Here is a 17,533-nt window from a genome sequence, read left to right as displayed (position 1 = left end):
TTAGTGATAGTGACTTAACAAAAGAAATAACATTGTTAATACAATTATGACCAGAGAATAATGAGTTCAACAGATGATATGCACAGGAAAAACTTTAATTTAATTTTTTTTTACAAAACAAAGACAATACAGGCTAACTTCTAACGGTCCCAGGGACATCCTGGAGGTATGGAACAAACAAAACGATTTCTCCTTAAAGTCTTTTGCAGAAAAGTAGGGGAGTTTGAATAAAAAATACTTTAACTTCTTTGAGAGGGCCTGCGGTTGGCGTTCACTGAGTCTTCACTACTGCCGTCCTCATCTTGAATCACAATCCTGTTAGCGGAGTCAGCGGCTGCCAAGCCAACAGAAAGAAATGTGTTCACATTTATATTCTGTATATAGTAACGTGTATATAGTAATATAAACGTCGTTGCACATCTAATATTTCATGTGATTGTTTTTTAAAATATGCTTTATGACGGGGGAAATTATGCATGAAAGTAGGGCTGGGCATTATGGCTGAAAAGTATCACGATATAACTGTTTTACATCGGTCGATATCCATAATTATTAATATTTTTGATGAACTATTGAAAATAAGGACCAGGAGAAAACTATATTAAATGTAAACATCTTTAATTTAAATGTAACCTTCCTCTGATTATAATCTCCTCAGATATCAAGGCAGAAAGGAAAGGAAATAACAACCATGGAAAACACTAATGAATGCCAAAGTTCTAATATTCTAAAATCACATTGAACACTCAACAATAACCTCTTAAAATTAAAGTGCAAAAATAAGGAATATGTAAGAAATGTTTAATAAAGTGTAACAAAACAAAGTGTAAAATGTAAACAGAGAAACCTGAAAAAAACTATTTTCTGCAATCCAACAAGTCATGGCTGTGTAACATTTTGGTCTATTATTATTATTTGATTATGGAAAGGAGCGTATGTTATGCAGCAATTATTATTTAAATAGTATTGGATCAAATTATTATAATTTTAAAGTAGCACATTTGCTATATTTTGTCATTTATTTTATTTATACAGTCCTTCACTTTAGTTCCTACCGTATACCAGAATAGAGAACAAAGGCGGGTTGAAGATGTGAGCGTGGCTAAGGACTGCAGTCGGTTTAAAAAAATTCCAAGAAACTGATATTTCCTGTTTTAGCGACAATTTCTTCTCACTCCATGCAAAGAATAAACCGTGAGACAAGATGGCGAGACTAACCTTGATACTGTTACGTGATTTGCTGTTAGCGTGTCCCTCCTATTGCTCAGTGATCACTTCCTGTTTTGCTAGGTTACCAGAGCACGAGTGCCTTTGTTCACGCAACCAACCTTACTTGGCAACTTCCAATTTCTTCCGACCCCAAAAAATGTATATATAGACCGTAGGGGTGTCAACAAAAAAAAAAGATTATCGAATGAATCGCGATTCTTATGAGTAACGATTAAAATCGATTAAAAAAATCAAAAAGCGCTTCTTTTTTTTTTTTTTTTAATGAATGAGAGGTTCTGGACATTATTTTCCCAAACAAATGTTCCTTTTCCTCACAATAACATAATTTCACTCACAATTATGTACATTTCCCAGATATTCTGTGTTTAAGAGCAGATTCCCTTTTATTCCAATTCTTTGATTCCGTCCGTGGTTATGTAAACACGGAAATACCATACTTTTTTTGTTGAGTTTAGCGATTATTGAGAAGGCATAATAGCACGATGTGAAAAAGTAGCAACCTTGGTGCCATCCTAAACCTCTAGTAGACGTGGTCTTTTCTTCACTCAAAAGTTCAGTCTCGGTTTCACAGTCACTAGTTTAGGAATTTGCATGCACGTTGCATTTTTTTCAGATTATAATATTTTTATAATCATGAGAAGCCATAATCAAAATTCAATTATTGTTCAGTCCTACCGTCGGTCATGTTGTAGTTTTTACATGGAGTCTACTGACAGATATGTTACAACTGTACGCTACTTCATATTAGAAATGGCAACAGCTGAACATGTTAGCACGTATGTGCATGTATGAGCCAGTCTGCTCCACAACAAAAGGATAGAGAAAAAGAAGGAACTTAGTGACTACAACTTTGGACTAAAACTCAATAAAAATGGCAGACTTGCGCAAAGCTCTTTGGGTAAACCTGCACCATGTACGTTTATATCTGCTGACGCAACGAAGGCAAAATACGTCACAATTGTCTCAAATTCCAAACGGCTTGTTTAGATAAGAGACAAAGGTGTTTTATTGTTTTGGTTTGGATGCAAATTTTCGGGAGTTACAGGGATCCAAAATACGGTACACAAAAACAGGTGCAAAGAGGTAGGAAATGTTGATTTTGCGCTAATATGACCCCTTTAAATAGATCAAAACAAGCATTGTGTTATTGAGTACCGTATTTTTCGGAGTATAAGTCGCTCCGGAGTATAAGTTGCACCGGCCGAAAATGCATAATAAAGAAGGAAAAAAACACAAGTCGCACTGGAGTATAAGTCGCATTTTTGGGGGAAATTTATTTGATCAAACCCAACACCAAGAATAATAATAATAATAATAATAATAACTGGGATTTATATAGCGCTTTTCTAAGTACCCAAAGTCGCTTTACATGTAGAACCCATCAATCATTCACACCTGGTGGTGGTGAGCTACTTTCATAGCCACAGCTGCCCTGGGGTAGACTGACGGAAGCGTGGCTGCAATTTTTGCGCCAACGGCCCCTCCGACCACCACCTATCATTCATCATTCAATTCACCGGTGTGAGTGGCACCGGGGGCAAAGGGTGAAGTGTCCCGCCCAAGGACACAACGGCAGCGATTTTTGGATGGTAAGAGGCGGGGAGCGAACCTGCAACCCTCAGGTTTCTGGCACGGTTGCTCTACCCACTACGCCATGCCGTCCCTATAATATATATATATATATTACATTATATATATATATATAATAGACATTTGAAAGACAATTTAAAATAAATAAAGAATAGTGAACAACAGGCTGAATAAGTGTACGTTATATGAGGCATAAATAACCAACTGGTATGTTAACGTAACATATTATGGTAAGAGTCATTCAACTCATAACTATAACATATAGAACATGCTATACGTTTACCAAACAATCTGTCACTCCTAATCGCTAAATCCCATGAAATCTTATACGTCTAGTCTCTTACGTGAATGAGCTAAATATTATTATTTGATATTTTACGGTAATGTGTTAATAATTTCACACATTAGTCGCTCCTGAGTATAAGTCGCACCCCCGGCCAAACTATGAAAAAAACTGCGACTTATAGTCCGAAAAATACGGTAAGTGGGGCTTTAGACTTGGTCAGAGATTAATTCTCACCTTTCCTCTCAGAGAGAAGTATCTTGCGCCTGGCCTTAAAGTCCACGCCCAGGTTTTCCACCATGCTATCGATGCAGTTGTCCAGCGCCAGACATCGGGTTTGAGACTTGATGGCTTGTCGGCAGATGGGACACTCGTTTTTCTTCTTGCACCACTGCTTGATGCAGTGAGAGCAGAAGCTGTGAGCACAGTTCAGGATAACTGCCTGCGAATACCAATGAGAAACCTTTGCATTGTTTGGGATTCTTTGATTGGCAGCCTGGTTCTTGTGACTCGCACCTCAACGAAGAGCTCAGAGCAAATGATGCACTGAAGCTCGTTTTCCAAGACCTCGGTCACTTGAGTGACAACTTCCTCCTTCTGGGCTCTCGCCTTTTCCTTCTCCTCCTAGGACCAAACATGGAATGAGATGCAATACAGATGCAACATCATATTGAGAAGAAAGCTGCTCACCTTTGTGACCTCAAGCTCTTTGTCCTTGGCCAGGATTATCTCCTCGAAGCTTTTCCGAGAGTGGGCGAGTTCATCTATTACTTTCTTTTGCTGATTGGCGGGGATTTAGGAGTACAAATTCACAATTGTAAATTCAGCAATTAATGTATGAGTTATCACATGTTTTAAATGTGGTAATTTTCCTTGAAGGGGTCATATCATGATTTTAATCTGCATCAAAAACCATCCTTGGGGTCTACAGAATATGTCATGGTGGTGCCTTGGTCCAAATTTTACATATTTGCTTCACTTTCTGACTGTCTCTTGAAACAAGCGGTTTAGGGGGGTCTTATTTAGATACAAAAGACCCCTTTGCCTTCTTTTTGGCCCCGTCAGCCATGTTGTAGCATTAGTGGTACACTTCCGTACCAACAGATATAAATTAGAACTATTACTATTATTACTATTACTAGTTTTGAATAGAACAGCAGAGAATTTTAGCAAAAAGAAGACACTTTTGGACCGAGGAGATGAAAGCATCTTGAAAGTTAGATTTTATTAGCTGTTTTTATCCCTGTACGCCTTTCAGTCTGCTGCGTCGTATGAATCTAAAGTTCCTCCAACGCCGCGTCAGGCTGATACAAGGGGGTGGATGACGATGACGCATCAGACTGATCGTATGTTCTAGTGGGGTGTTTATTGCTCCATAGGTGATAGTAAACCGCCACCTGCTTTGTATGGTGCATAATGAAGATGACTAAATAACCAATATGCCAAAATAATGGAAAAGACTGTAATAATGAGCGTAAAAGATTACGAAGGTCCACTAAAAGTATCTTCCCCTGCTCACCCTGTCATCATTATTCATGCCGCCCACAACGCAAGTGTATGCGCTTAATATAATGAAAACACCACACCCACAGTGCAACCCACAACCAATCAGTACAGTGCTTAGGTTGCCAATAACACACACAACTAGCCAGTGTGGCAAGTGTGGCTCCTGCTCAGTCCATAAAGCTGTAAGTATGCAGGCTATGTGTTATTATAATGACTGTCTCCCTGTTATATATATACTATATATGTATCACCCACCTGCTCAGTGGCCTTGTGGTTAGAGTAACCGCCCTGAGACTGGAAGGTCGTGAGTTCAAACCCCGGCCGAGTCATACCAAAGACTATACAAATGGCCTCCCTGCTTGGCACTCAGCATCAAGTGTTGGAATTGGGGGTTAAATCACCAAATGATTCCCGAGCGCGGCCACCGCTGCTGCTCACAGCTCCCCTCACCTCCCAGGGGGTGAACATGGGGATGGGTCAAATGCAGAGGATAATGTCACCACACCTAGTGTGTGTGTGACAATAGTTGGGACTTGAACTTTATTTGAAAAGACTATGCAGCTCCATGCAAGGTTTATCTCATCTACATGTATGTAGTCCGGGGCAAGCTAACAATGCTAGCTCACCAACGTATTATTACATTTGTCAATCTACTGTTACTGGATTTATCGGTTCATCGTATCCACTGTTCCCATGAATTTTTGGAACTGTTCCCGCGATCAAATGTAGTTTTGCTAAATCTTTTTTGTATATTGTCAAGCTATGTGCTTTCATTTCCGGCCGCAATTCTTGCTTGGTCCCACGACAGATACTCTCGAGTAGGTACATTGTCATGAAACACAAAATTAAACTTCTCCAAATGAGGCCGGCAGTTTGTGTTTGTGTAGTGACCTGTGCTGGTTACTACACCACTAAGAGATCTTTTTGGGTCATCGGTTGCACCTTGGACATATTTTCGTTTAGACTACAACTGCCGCTATGGAAAATAAAAAAGGTTGAGACTTGTGCAGCGTTGTCCAGGAAAACCTCGAACATATATGTAGCTATGAACCACATCACAAATATTGGCAAAACTCAAACTGCTTGTTTGGAACAGAGCAACATTGTTTTAAGAATATCTTCACAAAGCCTCCATGGTTTGTGGGCATTTTTGGCACTAGTGGGGAATCTAAATACACAACAATTGCCAACAGACAAGAAAAGTTGGTTTTGCATTATATGACACCCTTAATGTAATTGTTGGGTATTTACCTCCTGCAAGGCTTCTTCCAACTTTTTTTCCATCAGGTCCTCTACCTGCTGTGTTTTCTGAACCTTTAAATACTAAGAGAAGCATAACATCAATTAGCATGATTACAGGTAATACACAATAGCATTTTGAAAATAATTGAAAATAAATCTCAAGTAAAGCTGAGCATCGACAACAATCTGTATTAATAGTGCATTATGTAATGTAATACTTGATCACCTCATCATGTAATAAAATTCTCGAACGCATTTTGTAAAAAACTTTGGCACATTTTGTAATAAATTACTACATATTGCAAAAGTTAAATGTACTATTGAAAAATGTGTACAACATCAGCATAACATAACGCATATAGCATGAGTGTATGTCTTCCAACTTTTCAGTGCACTGGTCAGTTTCATGTCTGTAGTACTCCATCAGTGTAGCTTTTGTCTCTTGCTTGCAAATACAGTCACCATTAAAATCCATACATTTATATTTGATTTAGGATAGACCAATAAAACGCCCAACTTGATTATTAAAATGCTTTCTAATTAAGATTAAATGTTTTACTTTAATACTTTTTTTTATAATCAAGGCATTAAATTAGATGTTTTTTTTACAAAATGCACCAAATTGTTAAATAAAAAGCAAGTAAATCACCCACATTTTGTAATAACCTTGCAATATGTCACTAGTTATTACAAAAGGTGTCAAAATTTATCAAAAAATATATTCAACACATGCTGATTGCTTGCATGCTAACATTAACATTCGAGCATGCAATCTTTTTTAGCAATTTTACAACCAAACAGCTCAGAGTCATATGACATATCGCTTGACATGTTAGCATTATTAGCATTCGAGCATACCAACATTAGCGTATTAACTTTTTTAGTCCATTTTGCAGACAAACCCCTTAAAGTCATGAATTGATACATATTAACTGTTAGCATGCTAACTTTTTTTAGCCAGTTTTACAGACAAACACCTCAGAGTTATATAACTTGGCATATAACTTGGTACTTGATACATGCCATTTGTTAACATGCCAACATCAGCATGCTAACTATTTTTTTGCACATTGTATATGCAAGTGCTTCATAGTCATATGACTTGGTAGTGGTACTTGACGCATTGTAACTGTTAGCATGTTAACCATAGCATTTAAGTTTGGCTTGCACATTTCGGCGGCTTGCACATTTCCGCGTTCACACGCGATTTCTACCAAAACTGCACTTTTTTAGTTTTTTGTGAAATGTTCTAATAGAGGATGTTTTTATTTTGTCTTTAGAATGTGTCGCGGGCCACTAAAAAACACTTTGGACAGCCCTGCTTTAGTGGACTCCATTGCACAAAGTTCTTGCGTTGAGAACAAGAAATGTATTTGTGTTCTTCATTTTTGGTCAATAAACGTACCGTAATAGTTTTTATTGACTTTCTGCTGGCACTGTTCTCTCACCTCTATCTGCCGCTTAGTTGCACTGAAGGACCGCTCTAAAGTCTCCATGTGTTGCATCTTGGCACAGAACGTCTTCAGCTGCCCTTGCAGTTCTTTGACGCGCTCCCTCTTGTGCGGGTCACTGGAATGGGGCCCACCCTCCAGTGTGGCGACCTGCCGTTGGGTGTTATCCACCTGCTCCCTCAACATCAAGATGTTCTGGCTATACCTGCGAGAGGGAATGCGGATTTATTGATCTTGTGTGTGCTTTTCACACGACACAGCGACAGTGTTCGAAAAAAGGCGCAACATTCCAGGCTTTGATGGACATTGCGAAAGGAGCTGGTGTTACTGGTGACAAACACACACGTACATTTCTAAGTCGTCTATGACACCTGGGGCACTGCAGGTCACTTTGGTTTCTTCCTTCCCCTGCGGCTCAGGCTTGACCGAAGGCTGCGGGCACGACTGAGCCAAGGGCTTGTCTGCGGACGAGCAGCGGTACCGTTTGGACTTTGAAGTGGATGGCTCCACTTCGGCCTGTGTCAACTTCCTCTTCGGTTTCTTGACCTTTGCGCCCTCTTGCTCGCTCTTTGCCAAGTTGTGCCTAATTTCTCTGAGCGGCCGCTGCACAAGCGTGTAGTCATACTCCACTTTGGACCCGATGACAGGAACGCCAAGTTGTATGGAGTCGCCGAGGTTAAGGGGGTGGGCTTCTTGGATGGGTATGCGGCAGCCATTCACCCACACACCGTTGATACTCTGAGTGATGACAAAAGAAAAAAAAGATATGCTTTATACAGCAAAAACAAAATGGCCTAATTTGCCTACTCTTCTCTTTTAGCTCCTTCCATCAGGTGAGTTCACCACAATGGGTCTTCCATCTCTCCCTGTTCTCTTCTTCTTTCAAACCAGCTACCATGTCCTCTCTAACTTCCATACATCTGCTCTTTTGGCTTTCTTTTGACAGTTTCATTTTCAACATCCTTCTACAGTCTGCTGCTTTCTCCGTTTTGTCTCCAAAACTCCAGACCTCTGACATGTACGCTTTCGTTCATTCTCATCACTTCCAAAGACAGTCTTGCCCTCTTCGTCTCTGCTTTCTGTCTTTTGTTTAGGGCCATGGTCTCCGAACCACGCATCACTACTGTCCTGCTTTCACTTTCATTTCTCTTCTTTTCAGTGTGTACTTCCACTTCTCCAGGTTGTCCTCCACTTGCTACCTGCTTCCCCTTTACAGTACGATGATACGCAAACGTCCACGGTGATTCCTGCCTTACCTCATCTGTCAGCCTGTCCATCACTACTGCAAACAATAAGGGTCTGTTGAAGAGGTTCGTATAGCCTACTAATGTGTATTTAAAAGTGGTTGATTTAAACTTTACCTTACTAGCCTGTATAAATCAACCACTTATAAACAATAAGGGTCTCTGAGCATATCCATGGTGAACTTCCATTTTACCAAATCTGTTGGCTCACTTCACTACTAGCATACAGTACGAGGGCTGTTCCGATCAGGGTTTTATGCTGCCGATTCCAATCACCCATGAGTGAAATTGGCCGATACCGATCACACGTATTAACTGTACATTTTATTGTACATCGTTATTGACAATTTACCAAAAGCAACACAATATTTGAACTAGTTCCTTATTCTCGTTTATTACATACAATCGTTTAGCAAAACAATAATACACAATAACTAAAACGCAAAAACTACCATCTATTACTCTCTTAAAGGGGAACTGCACTTTAATTTTGCCTATCGTTCACAATCATTATTATGAAAGAGATGACGACGGATGGATTTTTTTTAATGCATTCCAAATATTACATAAATTTGATCAAAAGCCTATGAGAGCCGTTCAATTCTGGCTATATAGAGCCCCTAAAAAACATCTAAACACCTCCGTTAGAGTTTTACATACAGGATGTAAGTATATACGTAATGATTTAATATTTACCTATTTTGATCATTTTAAGCATTAATTTAAAAAAACGCATCACAACGCTTTTTTCCCCTTCATCACTGATTATTACTCACTGCAGACTTTGAGAGCCAACAAACATAATAAAACATCACTTACTGTACAATGTCTGCTGTCATTAGGATGCCGACTGCTTGGCTCATGACTCATAATCCTCGCAAAAAAATGGGGTAGGGGAGCGGGGGGAACAAGCGCTGTTCGTGTCGTTTTCGTCAGTGCCATGTCCTAAATTGGTTGTTGGATTATCTGCTCAGACATCTCATGTGCAGGAGAGAGGCATGATTTATGATCTAGAATACATTTACAGGGAGCAGAGAAGCGATGAAACAGCACACCCCTCAATGTAAACACAGGGAGACACGGAAGTGATCTTGTCGCCGCTATAAAAAGATTGTCTGTGTTCACGACTATAAGAATTACTCTACCAACCGGTGCGGCTCGGTTGGTAGAGCGGCCGTACCAGCAACTTGAGGGTTCCAGGTTCGATCCCCGCTTCCGCCATCCTAGTCACTGCCATTGTGTCCTTGGGCAAGACACTCTACCCACCTGCTCCCAGTGCCACCCTCACTGGTTTAAATGTAACTTAGATATTGGTTTTTACTATGTAAAGTGCTTTGAGTCACGAGAGAAATTTGGCTATGAATCCAATACCAAGTAGTTACAGGATCATACTTGGTTGGTCATACATAAAATTCTCCTGTGTCCAGGGACGTATTTCCTGAGTTTATACACATGTAAAATAATGATAATAAAGATTTTTGGTAATAAAAAATATTAATGTAATAATTGTAGTATCGACTATAAAGGGCACTTGCACTTTGTATCGTTACAATCGATATTTGTAAAGATCCACCCATTTGTTTAAATTGAGGAGCGCTAGTTTGCTGTTAGGGATTGTATCCTCCTAGTGTGCAGTGAAGTATGTTTAGCTATTTCTCGTCTTGCAGGGATGATACTTGTAAGAAGAACCGTAGTTTATTTGACGCAATGGAGGCGAGAATTACTGATTTAGAAGTAGCTAAAACACTGGACGGACATTAGCCAGTAGCTAGCTGTATTTCAAAGCACCGCTTACAGAGTGATGCTTGATTGTTGCTTGATTGTTGCTTCACTTTTATCGTTAGTTTGTAGCCCAAAATACGTCTCTTCTGTGTCCACTTGTAAGTGCTCTGTGTGTGTGTTGACTCACATGCGCCTCGGCTCATATTACCAGCAATGTCACCACTGCGCGCCATTATGGCACAATAAATTATTAACCTAGGGGAGTCGCTCCACACTGCTGGCTGCAACCGGGGGACCAAAAAAAAAACACAGCGTCAGCCAGAGAGGATTGGCGATTGTGACCGGCATTAATTGATGATGGCTTGATCACACACTTTTTTAACGAAAACCGTCCGATTTTCATTGGTGGTTGATCCATCAACCCCTCCCAATACCGTACTACACTCATACTTAGCCTGCACTAGCTAGACATACTTTTCTGTCCCTCCACACCTCTCATACATAGCACAGCTCCTACATGTCCCATAGTATCCTCCTGACCTTCTCAGCAATTTTCCAACCGCATTTTCAAAGCATAGAGGGCATTTGCAGAGTTTTCTTGGCATTAAACTATACAGATTCATGTGTATTTTAGCCTGGCTTCTATTACTTTCTCAAATATTCAATGACTGACTCATCAAATGTATCCCTGTGTAGTTGTTACAGTTCAGCACATCAGCTTTGTTTTTACTCTTTCCAGGTATTTCCTCCAACCACCAAGTCCAAAACATCTCTCCGAGGCACTTCCATACCTCCACCAACATCACCAGAACCAACCAGCATCCAATTAAACAAACCTGTCCAACTTCCTGTCTTCTTGTTTTGCTTTTTCTTTGTTATTTTGCGACATTTTGTTGCAAAACCAGTTCTGGCAACACCGGTAGTGTTAGAAAAGAAGGCTTTATAATTAGACTTCGGTGTCACCCTTCTTGAAAATTATAGAAGGTTTAAGTGCAAGCTTATGCCATTTTTACAACTGCTGTTACTCCTTTTTAAACTGGGTCAGAGTTAAGAATAGAAATCCATTATCGATATTGGCATTTTGACGTATGTCAGAATTTGCGTAATTTTATCGGTATCTGACTTTTTTTTATTTATACAACTAGTGAAGTAGATAGTAATAACTACTGCTCGCTGTTTCTGCTGGAGCCCTTTTTTTTTTTTTTATTTAATTAATTTTAAAATAAAAATTACTGTCATTGTCAATAATTTTCCCCAAATATGTTTTGATATTTGACGGGGAATTTATTTGAGTTCTTGTGAGAAATTTTCGACAGCAGTGCTCATGTGGCCAAGGCCCCCTTTCTCTCCCTCCTGCAGTGCTGGTCGCCAACAGTACGGCTCCCTCTGCTGACCTGTCAAAACTTCCAATTTTTGCCAGGAAATCCAGTTTCTGTCTGTCTTTACTGGCCTGCTGCTGTTCACATTGATGACCTATGACTGCTGCGCCAGGTCCACTACTAACCACATTGTGAAGTATGCGGATGACACAACAGTAGTGGGCCTCATCCGTGACAACGACGACATGGACTACAGGGAGGAGGTGAAACATCTGGTTGACTGGTGCAGAACCAACAACCTGGTCCTGAACGTCGACAAGACCAAGGAGATCTTCGTCGACTTCAGGAAGCACCAGTCCAGCCACGCTCCACTCTTCATCAACGGCACAGCGGTGGAGATGGTAAGCAGCACCAAGTTCCTGGGGGTGCAGATAACTGACAATATGACCTGGTCCCTACACACCGGAGCTCTTGTAAAAAAGAGCTCAACAGCGCATGCACTTTTTGTGTCGGATGAAAAGAGCACAGCTCCCTCCCCCCATTCTCACCACATTCTACAGAGGCACTATAGAGAGCCTACTGACCAACTGCATCTGGACTGGAGCCTGCAGTGCCTCAGACTGGAAGTCTCTCCAGAGAGTGGTGAGGACGGTGAAAAAGATCATCAGGACTCCTCTTCCTCCTATCCAGGAGATCGCAAAAAGCTGCTGCCTGACCAGGGCTCAGAAAATCTGCAGAGACTCCTCCCACCCCCACCAAGGACTGTTTTCACTGCTGGACACTAGAAAGAAGTTCCGCAGCCTCCGAAGCAGAACCTCCAGGTTCTGTAACAGCCTCTTCCCTCAGGCCATCATAATAATCCCCTCAATTCCCCCCAAAAATGGATTAACTCGCTGGAATATAAAGACAATATAACATACATCCATAAACGTGGATGCATATGCAAAAGTGCAATATATTTATCTGTACAGTAATCTATTTATATCTGCATCTTATTGCTTTTTTATCCTGCACTACCATGAGCTAATGCAACGAAATTGTTATTATCTGTACTGTAAAGTTCAAATTTGAATAACAATAAAAAAAAAAATAATAATAATAAAAACGGAAGTCTAAGTCCTAATCACTTGGCCCAGGTGTATAAAATCAAGCACTTAGGCATGGAGACTGTTTCTACAAACATTGTGAAAGAATGGGCCACTCTCAAGCTCAGTGATGTCCAGCATGGAACTATCATAGGATGCCACCTGTGCAACAAATCCAGCCTCGCTCCTAAATATTCCAAAGTCAACTGTCGGCTTTATTATAAGAAAATGGAAGAGTTTGGGAACAACAGAAACGCAGCCACGAAGTGGTAGGCCACGTAAACTGACAGAGAGGGGTCAGCGGATGCTGAAGCGCATAGTGCAAAGAGGTCGCCGACTTTCTGCACAGTCAGTTGCTACAGAGCTCCAAACTTCATGTGACCTTCCAATTAGCCCACGTACAGTATGCAGAGAGCTTCATGGAATGGGTTTCCATGGCCGAGCAGCTGCATCTAAACCATATATCGCCAAGTCCAATGCAAAGCGTTGGATGCAGTGGTGTAAAGCATGTGGCCACTGGACTGTAGAGCAGTGGAGACGCGTTCTCTGGAATGATGAATCATGCATTTCCATTTGGCAATATGATGGACGAGTCTGGGTTTGGAGGTTGCCAGGAGAACGGTACATTTCGGACTGCATTGTGCCGAGTGTGAAACTTGGTGGAGGAGGAATTATGGTGTGGGGTTGTTTTTCAGGAGCTGGGCTTGGCCCCCTAGTTCCAGTGAAAGGAACTTTGAATGCTCCAGGATACTAAAACATTTTGGACAATTCCATGCTCCCAACCTTGTGGGAACAGTTTGGAGCGGGCTCCTTCCTCTTCCAACATGACTGTGCACCAGTGCACAAAGCAGGGTCCATAAAGACATGGATGACAATAGTCTGGTGTGGATGAACTTGACTGGCCTGCACAGAGTCCTGACCTGAACCCGATAGAACACCTTTGGGATGAATTACAACGGAGGCTGAGAGTCAGTGTGTGACCTCAACAATGCGCTTTTGGAAGAATTGTCGAAATTTCCTATAAACACACTCCGCAACTTTGTGGACAGCCTTCCCAAAAGAGTTGAAGCTGTAATAGCTGCAAAAGGTGGACCGACATAATATTGAACCCTATGGGTTAGGAATGGCATGGCACTTCAAGTTCATACGTGAGAGGCAAGGCAGGTGGCCAAATACTCTTGGCAATATAGTGTATCCAGACAGAGAGAAAAGATATATCTGCCAAAAATCCAAACTTTGTGTAAATGTTTTGACAAATAAGAGACTTATTATAAGTAGAGAAGAGCAGGCGGCAGCCTGCACATTCTCATACTTTCTGTAACATTCAGGAAGAAATGTTAGCCAGCCTGAAAATGTTTTAAACTATAAGCTACTTGAAGGAGCCCAGAATATTTTTTATTTAAATGTTCACAATATTTGTGCATGAGGAAACCCTACAATGTATTAAAAATCCATAAACTGCTATAAAATGTTATCAAATCAAATAGATAGCGAGTTGTTGTGATGTAAAGAATTTTTTTTTTTTCAGGAGATTTTCTATATTTTGAAATGCATATGTTGATGCTCCTCTGACCCGCAGCAGTAGACAAATAGGTTTGTAAAATCCCCTTATGTTCTTGGTTCTAAATGAACCACATTAGCTTTCCTTATTAAGTGTTAAAACAACTTAAAGCCTTGGCCAGCTGTTTACTGATGTATACTATTCATGTTTAAATACCTTTTACTACAAATGAATATCGGCTCCACATTCAGTTATCGGCCTCCTTGACTACTAATAATCGACATCAGCCCTACAAAAACATATCGGTCAATCTCTATTAAGAATATTAAACCATTGCTTAAAATTGCATGTACAGGTAAAGGTGATTTGACATTGACAGCATCATTTTTACCTTCACGATTCCGCAAAAAATGTGATTCACAATTTTCTTGTTTGGAACTGAAATTGGGAAATGAGAAATCTACTTTCAGTTGAGCGGAGGGACCGCAGGAAACATTACTACTTGTTTTCAAAGACATCAAGGAACTGGACAAATATTGAAGATGACATCATTTTGACTATGAGGAAATAAAAGACAACTCACAAAGACAACCGTGCAATAAAAACATACTGTGGATTATGCCAACATAATAAAATTCAATGTAGTGCGCAATGGAGTCATTTCATTTTGCACAAGTTTAAATATTTACTATTTTATACATTCTACACAAGTGAGGAAGTTATAGAATTAAAAAATGCCAGTTGCAGACATACTTTAAAGCAGGACTTTACAATACTGGATAGTACCTTGTTGTCTGTGACTGTCCAGTGTCCATCTTCTTTTTGGGAGAAAATACAGTGCAGCCTGGATATCATTAAAGGGCAGTTAGGCGACAGAAGCTGATAGGTCACATCTAAGCCACGGCCAATAGTAACCTAAACACAAGGATGACACCAGCAGTTACTTTTAAATAAGTGTGTTATTGCCACATTTACAATTTAGAGAAAACACCACGGTTAATTATGTGGGGGTGGGAGGTAGTTTGTCTTCATCTAAACACATTGAAGAGCAGGTTGTTTTTAATTAGGTAGCTACACAGCTAGCAACGTGTACCTCTGTGTTTTCAAACAAGCGAAGCCAGTCAGAATTTCTCCCGACTCTCCTTAAACAAATAATTTTGGGGTCCGAACTTTCTTCTTCGTCAGCCGTTGAAGACTCATTCGTGACTTTATCCATGTTATCTCATTGCGGCGGCGCTTCACATTACCGCAGCTTGGGCGTCCGTACCTTTGCTATATTATGCTAACGTAGGAAAGCGTCCATTAGTTTCCGCCCCCTGCCGGAAGTCGAGCGCGCAGCCGGATGTGATAACAGGCGATGGAATTTATGGCTATCTTGTAGGGGTTAGGGTTGTGCGATTCAGAATCGATTCTCATTTTAAAAAAATCTTTTTTTTTGTTTTTTTGTTTTTGTTTATTTTATTAATCAATCCAACAAAACAATACACAGCAGCAATACCATAACAATGCAATCCAATTCCAAAACCAAACCCGACCCAGCAACACTCAGAACTGCAATAAACAGAGCATTTGAGAGGACACACAAACACGACACAGAACAAACCAAAAGTAGTGAAACAAAAAAGAATATCATTAACAACAGTATCAATATTAGTTACAATTTCAACATAGCAGTGATTAAAAATCCCTCATTGACATTATCATTGTAATGATAGTGTTTGACCACATGGTGGTAGTAAGAGTCTACAAATGACTAGGAACCAATATATAATATGTGTCAGGTGGGACTCTTTAGAGGGGTACACACCTTGTACGCACGAGTGTTGAATTAGTGTTTGTAATATGTGATCGTGATTAAAAGACAGTTCTACAAGTCATCCAACGATGTGTTATTTAAAACAATAACATAACAATCATTAGACATTTATAAAAATTAAAATAAATAAACAATAGTGTCACAGTGGCTTACACTTGCATCGCATCTCATAAGCTTGACAACACAACGTGTCCAATATCAAATCAAATCAAATCAACTTTATTTATAGAGCACATTTAAATATTTTCAAAAAGATAAAATAAGTCATATTTTTGGTTCATTTAATAGTTAAAACAAATTTACATTATTGCAATCAGTTGATAAAACATTGTCCTTTACAATTATAAAAGCTTTTTACAAAAATCTACTACTCTGCTTGCATGTCAGCAGACTGGGGTAGATCCTGCTGAAATCCTATGTATTGAATGAATAGATCATCGTTTTGAATCGGGAAAATATGGTTTTTGAATCGAGAATCGCGTTGAATCGAGAAAAAAAAAATCGATTTTGAATCGAATCGTGACCCCAAGAATCGATATTGAATCGAATCGTGGGACACCCAAAGATTCGCAGCCCTACTGTCCTGGCCCAGGCAAAACATTTTCTACATAAATGTCGATTTATGAAAGTAAGGCCTACATTTTCTAATTGGCTTAATGGTTTACAATTATCAATCAAATTTTGGAGAATGATTAAGAGTACAAAGGCCCTTAAATTTATATATTTGTGAAAAACATTTAAAGTGATTTAGGTAGCCCTTTTTGTCTTTGTTTTTATTTTTATTTTTTTTTCATTATTATTATTTATTAATATTTAATACTCTATCTGTATTTCCCTTTATTTTATTTCCTTGCTGTTGAAAGTGCCTTGACTGTTGAGTGAATTATAAATGTATGTTTGTTGTTCAATAAAAAAATAAAAAAAAGATGGCTGTCTTGGAAAATGGTAAAAAATAGAAAAAACCTTGAATTATTGTTTTTATTGGAGGAATTTAAGTTGTTTTGGGAAAGCCCAATTTTTCTTGATTTTTTTCTGTCTTTGCTTTGTTTAATTTTTTTGTTTGTATACTGTACATTTGTTTCGGGAGGAGATCAGAGGTATAGAGATGTTCCAATTTACTATAGAAGAGGTTAAATTTGGTATATTTATAAAATATAGCAATCTAGAAATGATTATTAATGTTATGTTGCAAGCTAAATTTTCTATACATGAAATTTGATTTCTGAGATTGAACCCCAATTAGATTTATTGGTCCCCTTTGGGGAAATTCATTTTCACTGCAGTACATTTAAACAATAGACATTACACATCACGAACAAAAATAACAAAAAGCCATCATACTTGACCAACACATTTACAGGCTTATCAGACAGGTCGGCCGGGCCTGCTGTTTAGGGCGGCTATAGCTGCAGGGATAAGGCTTTTCCCTCTGGAATTTGATAGTTCTGTACCTGCGCCCTGATGGTAGTGGGATGATGTATTGGTGTAGTGGGTGAGTCATATCCTGGACTATTGTGTTTGTCAGTCGAATGATGGAGCTGTGG

The 17,533-nt window shown here is 39.6% G+C and overlaps 1 protein-coding gene across 1 annotated transcript; it reads right to left on the bottom strand.

Moving 5' to 3' along the window:
- Positions 1–89: 89 nt before the first annotated feature.
- rnf8 (ring finger protein 8, E3 ubiquitin protein ligase) lies at positions 90–15,499 on the bottom strand. The gene is made up of 9 exons (XM_061987080.2): positions 15,267–15,499; positions 14,960–15,088; positions 7,652–8,040; positions 7,300–7,507; positions 5,861–5,932; positions 3,794–3,883; positions 3,620–3,727; positions 3,341–3,545; positions 90–334 (listed from the first exon to the last, which is right to left on the bottom strand). Exons 1-9 carry the CDS (start codon positions 15,387–15,389, stop codon positions 240–242), a joined length of 1,419 nt encoding a protein of 472 aa, XP_061843064.1. The 5' UTR covers positions 15,390–15,499; the 3' UTR covers positions 90–239.
- Positions 15,500–17,533: the final 2,034 nt, after the last annotated feature.

This window comes from Nerophis lumbriciformis, linkage group LG26, assembly GCF_033978685.3.
Source record: "Nerophis lumbriciformis linkage group LG26, RoL_Nlum_v2.1, whole genome shotgun sequence".
NCBI classification, from domain to species: Eukaryota; Metazoa; Chordata; class Actinopteri; order Syngnathiformes; family Syngnathidae; genus Nerophis; species Nerophis lumbriciformis.
Note: the sequence above shows the minus strand (reverse complement) of the source record. Positions and strands in the feature narration are given on the sequence as shown.

Bases quoted from the DNA above. Each gene is read 5' to 3' on its own strand.
- rnf8 (XM_061987080.2), bottom strand. From the start codon at position 15,389: ATGGATAAAGTCACGAATGAGTCTTCAACGGCTGACGAAGAAGAAAGT. The intron at 8,041-14,959 runs GTACTATCCAGT...GTCATCACTCAG, and splicing joins GGACAGTCACAGACAACAAG to AGTATCAACGGTGTGTGGGT. The intron at 5,933-7,299 runs GTGAGAGAACAG...TGCTTCTCTTAG, and splicing joins CAACTAAGCGGCAGATAGAG to TATTTAAAGGTTCAGAAAAC.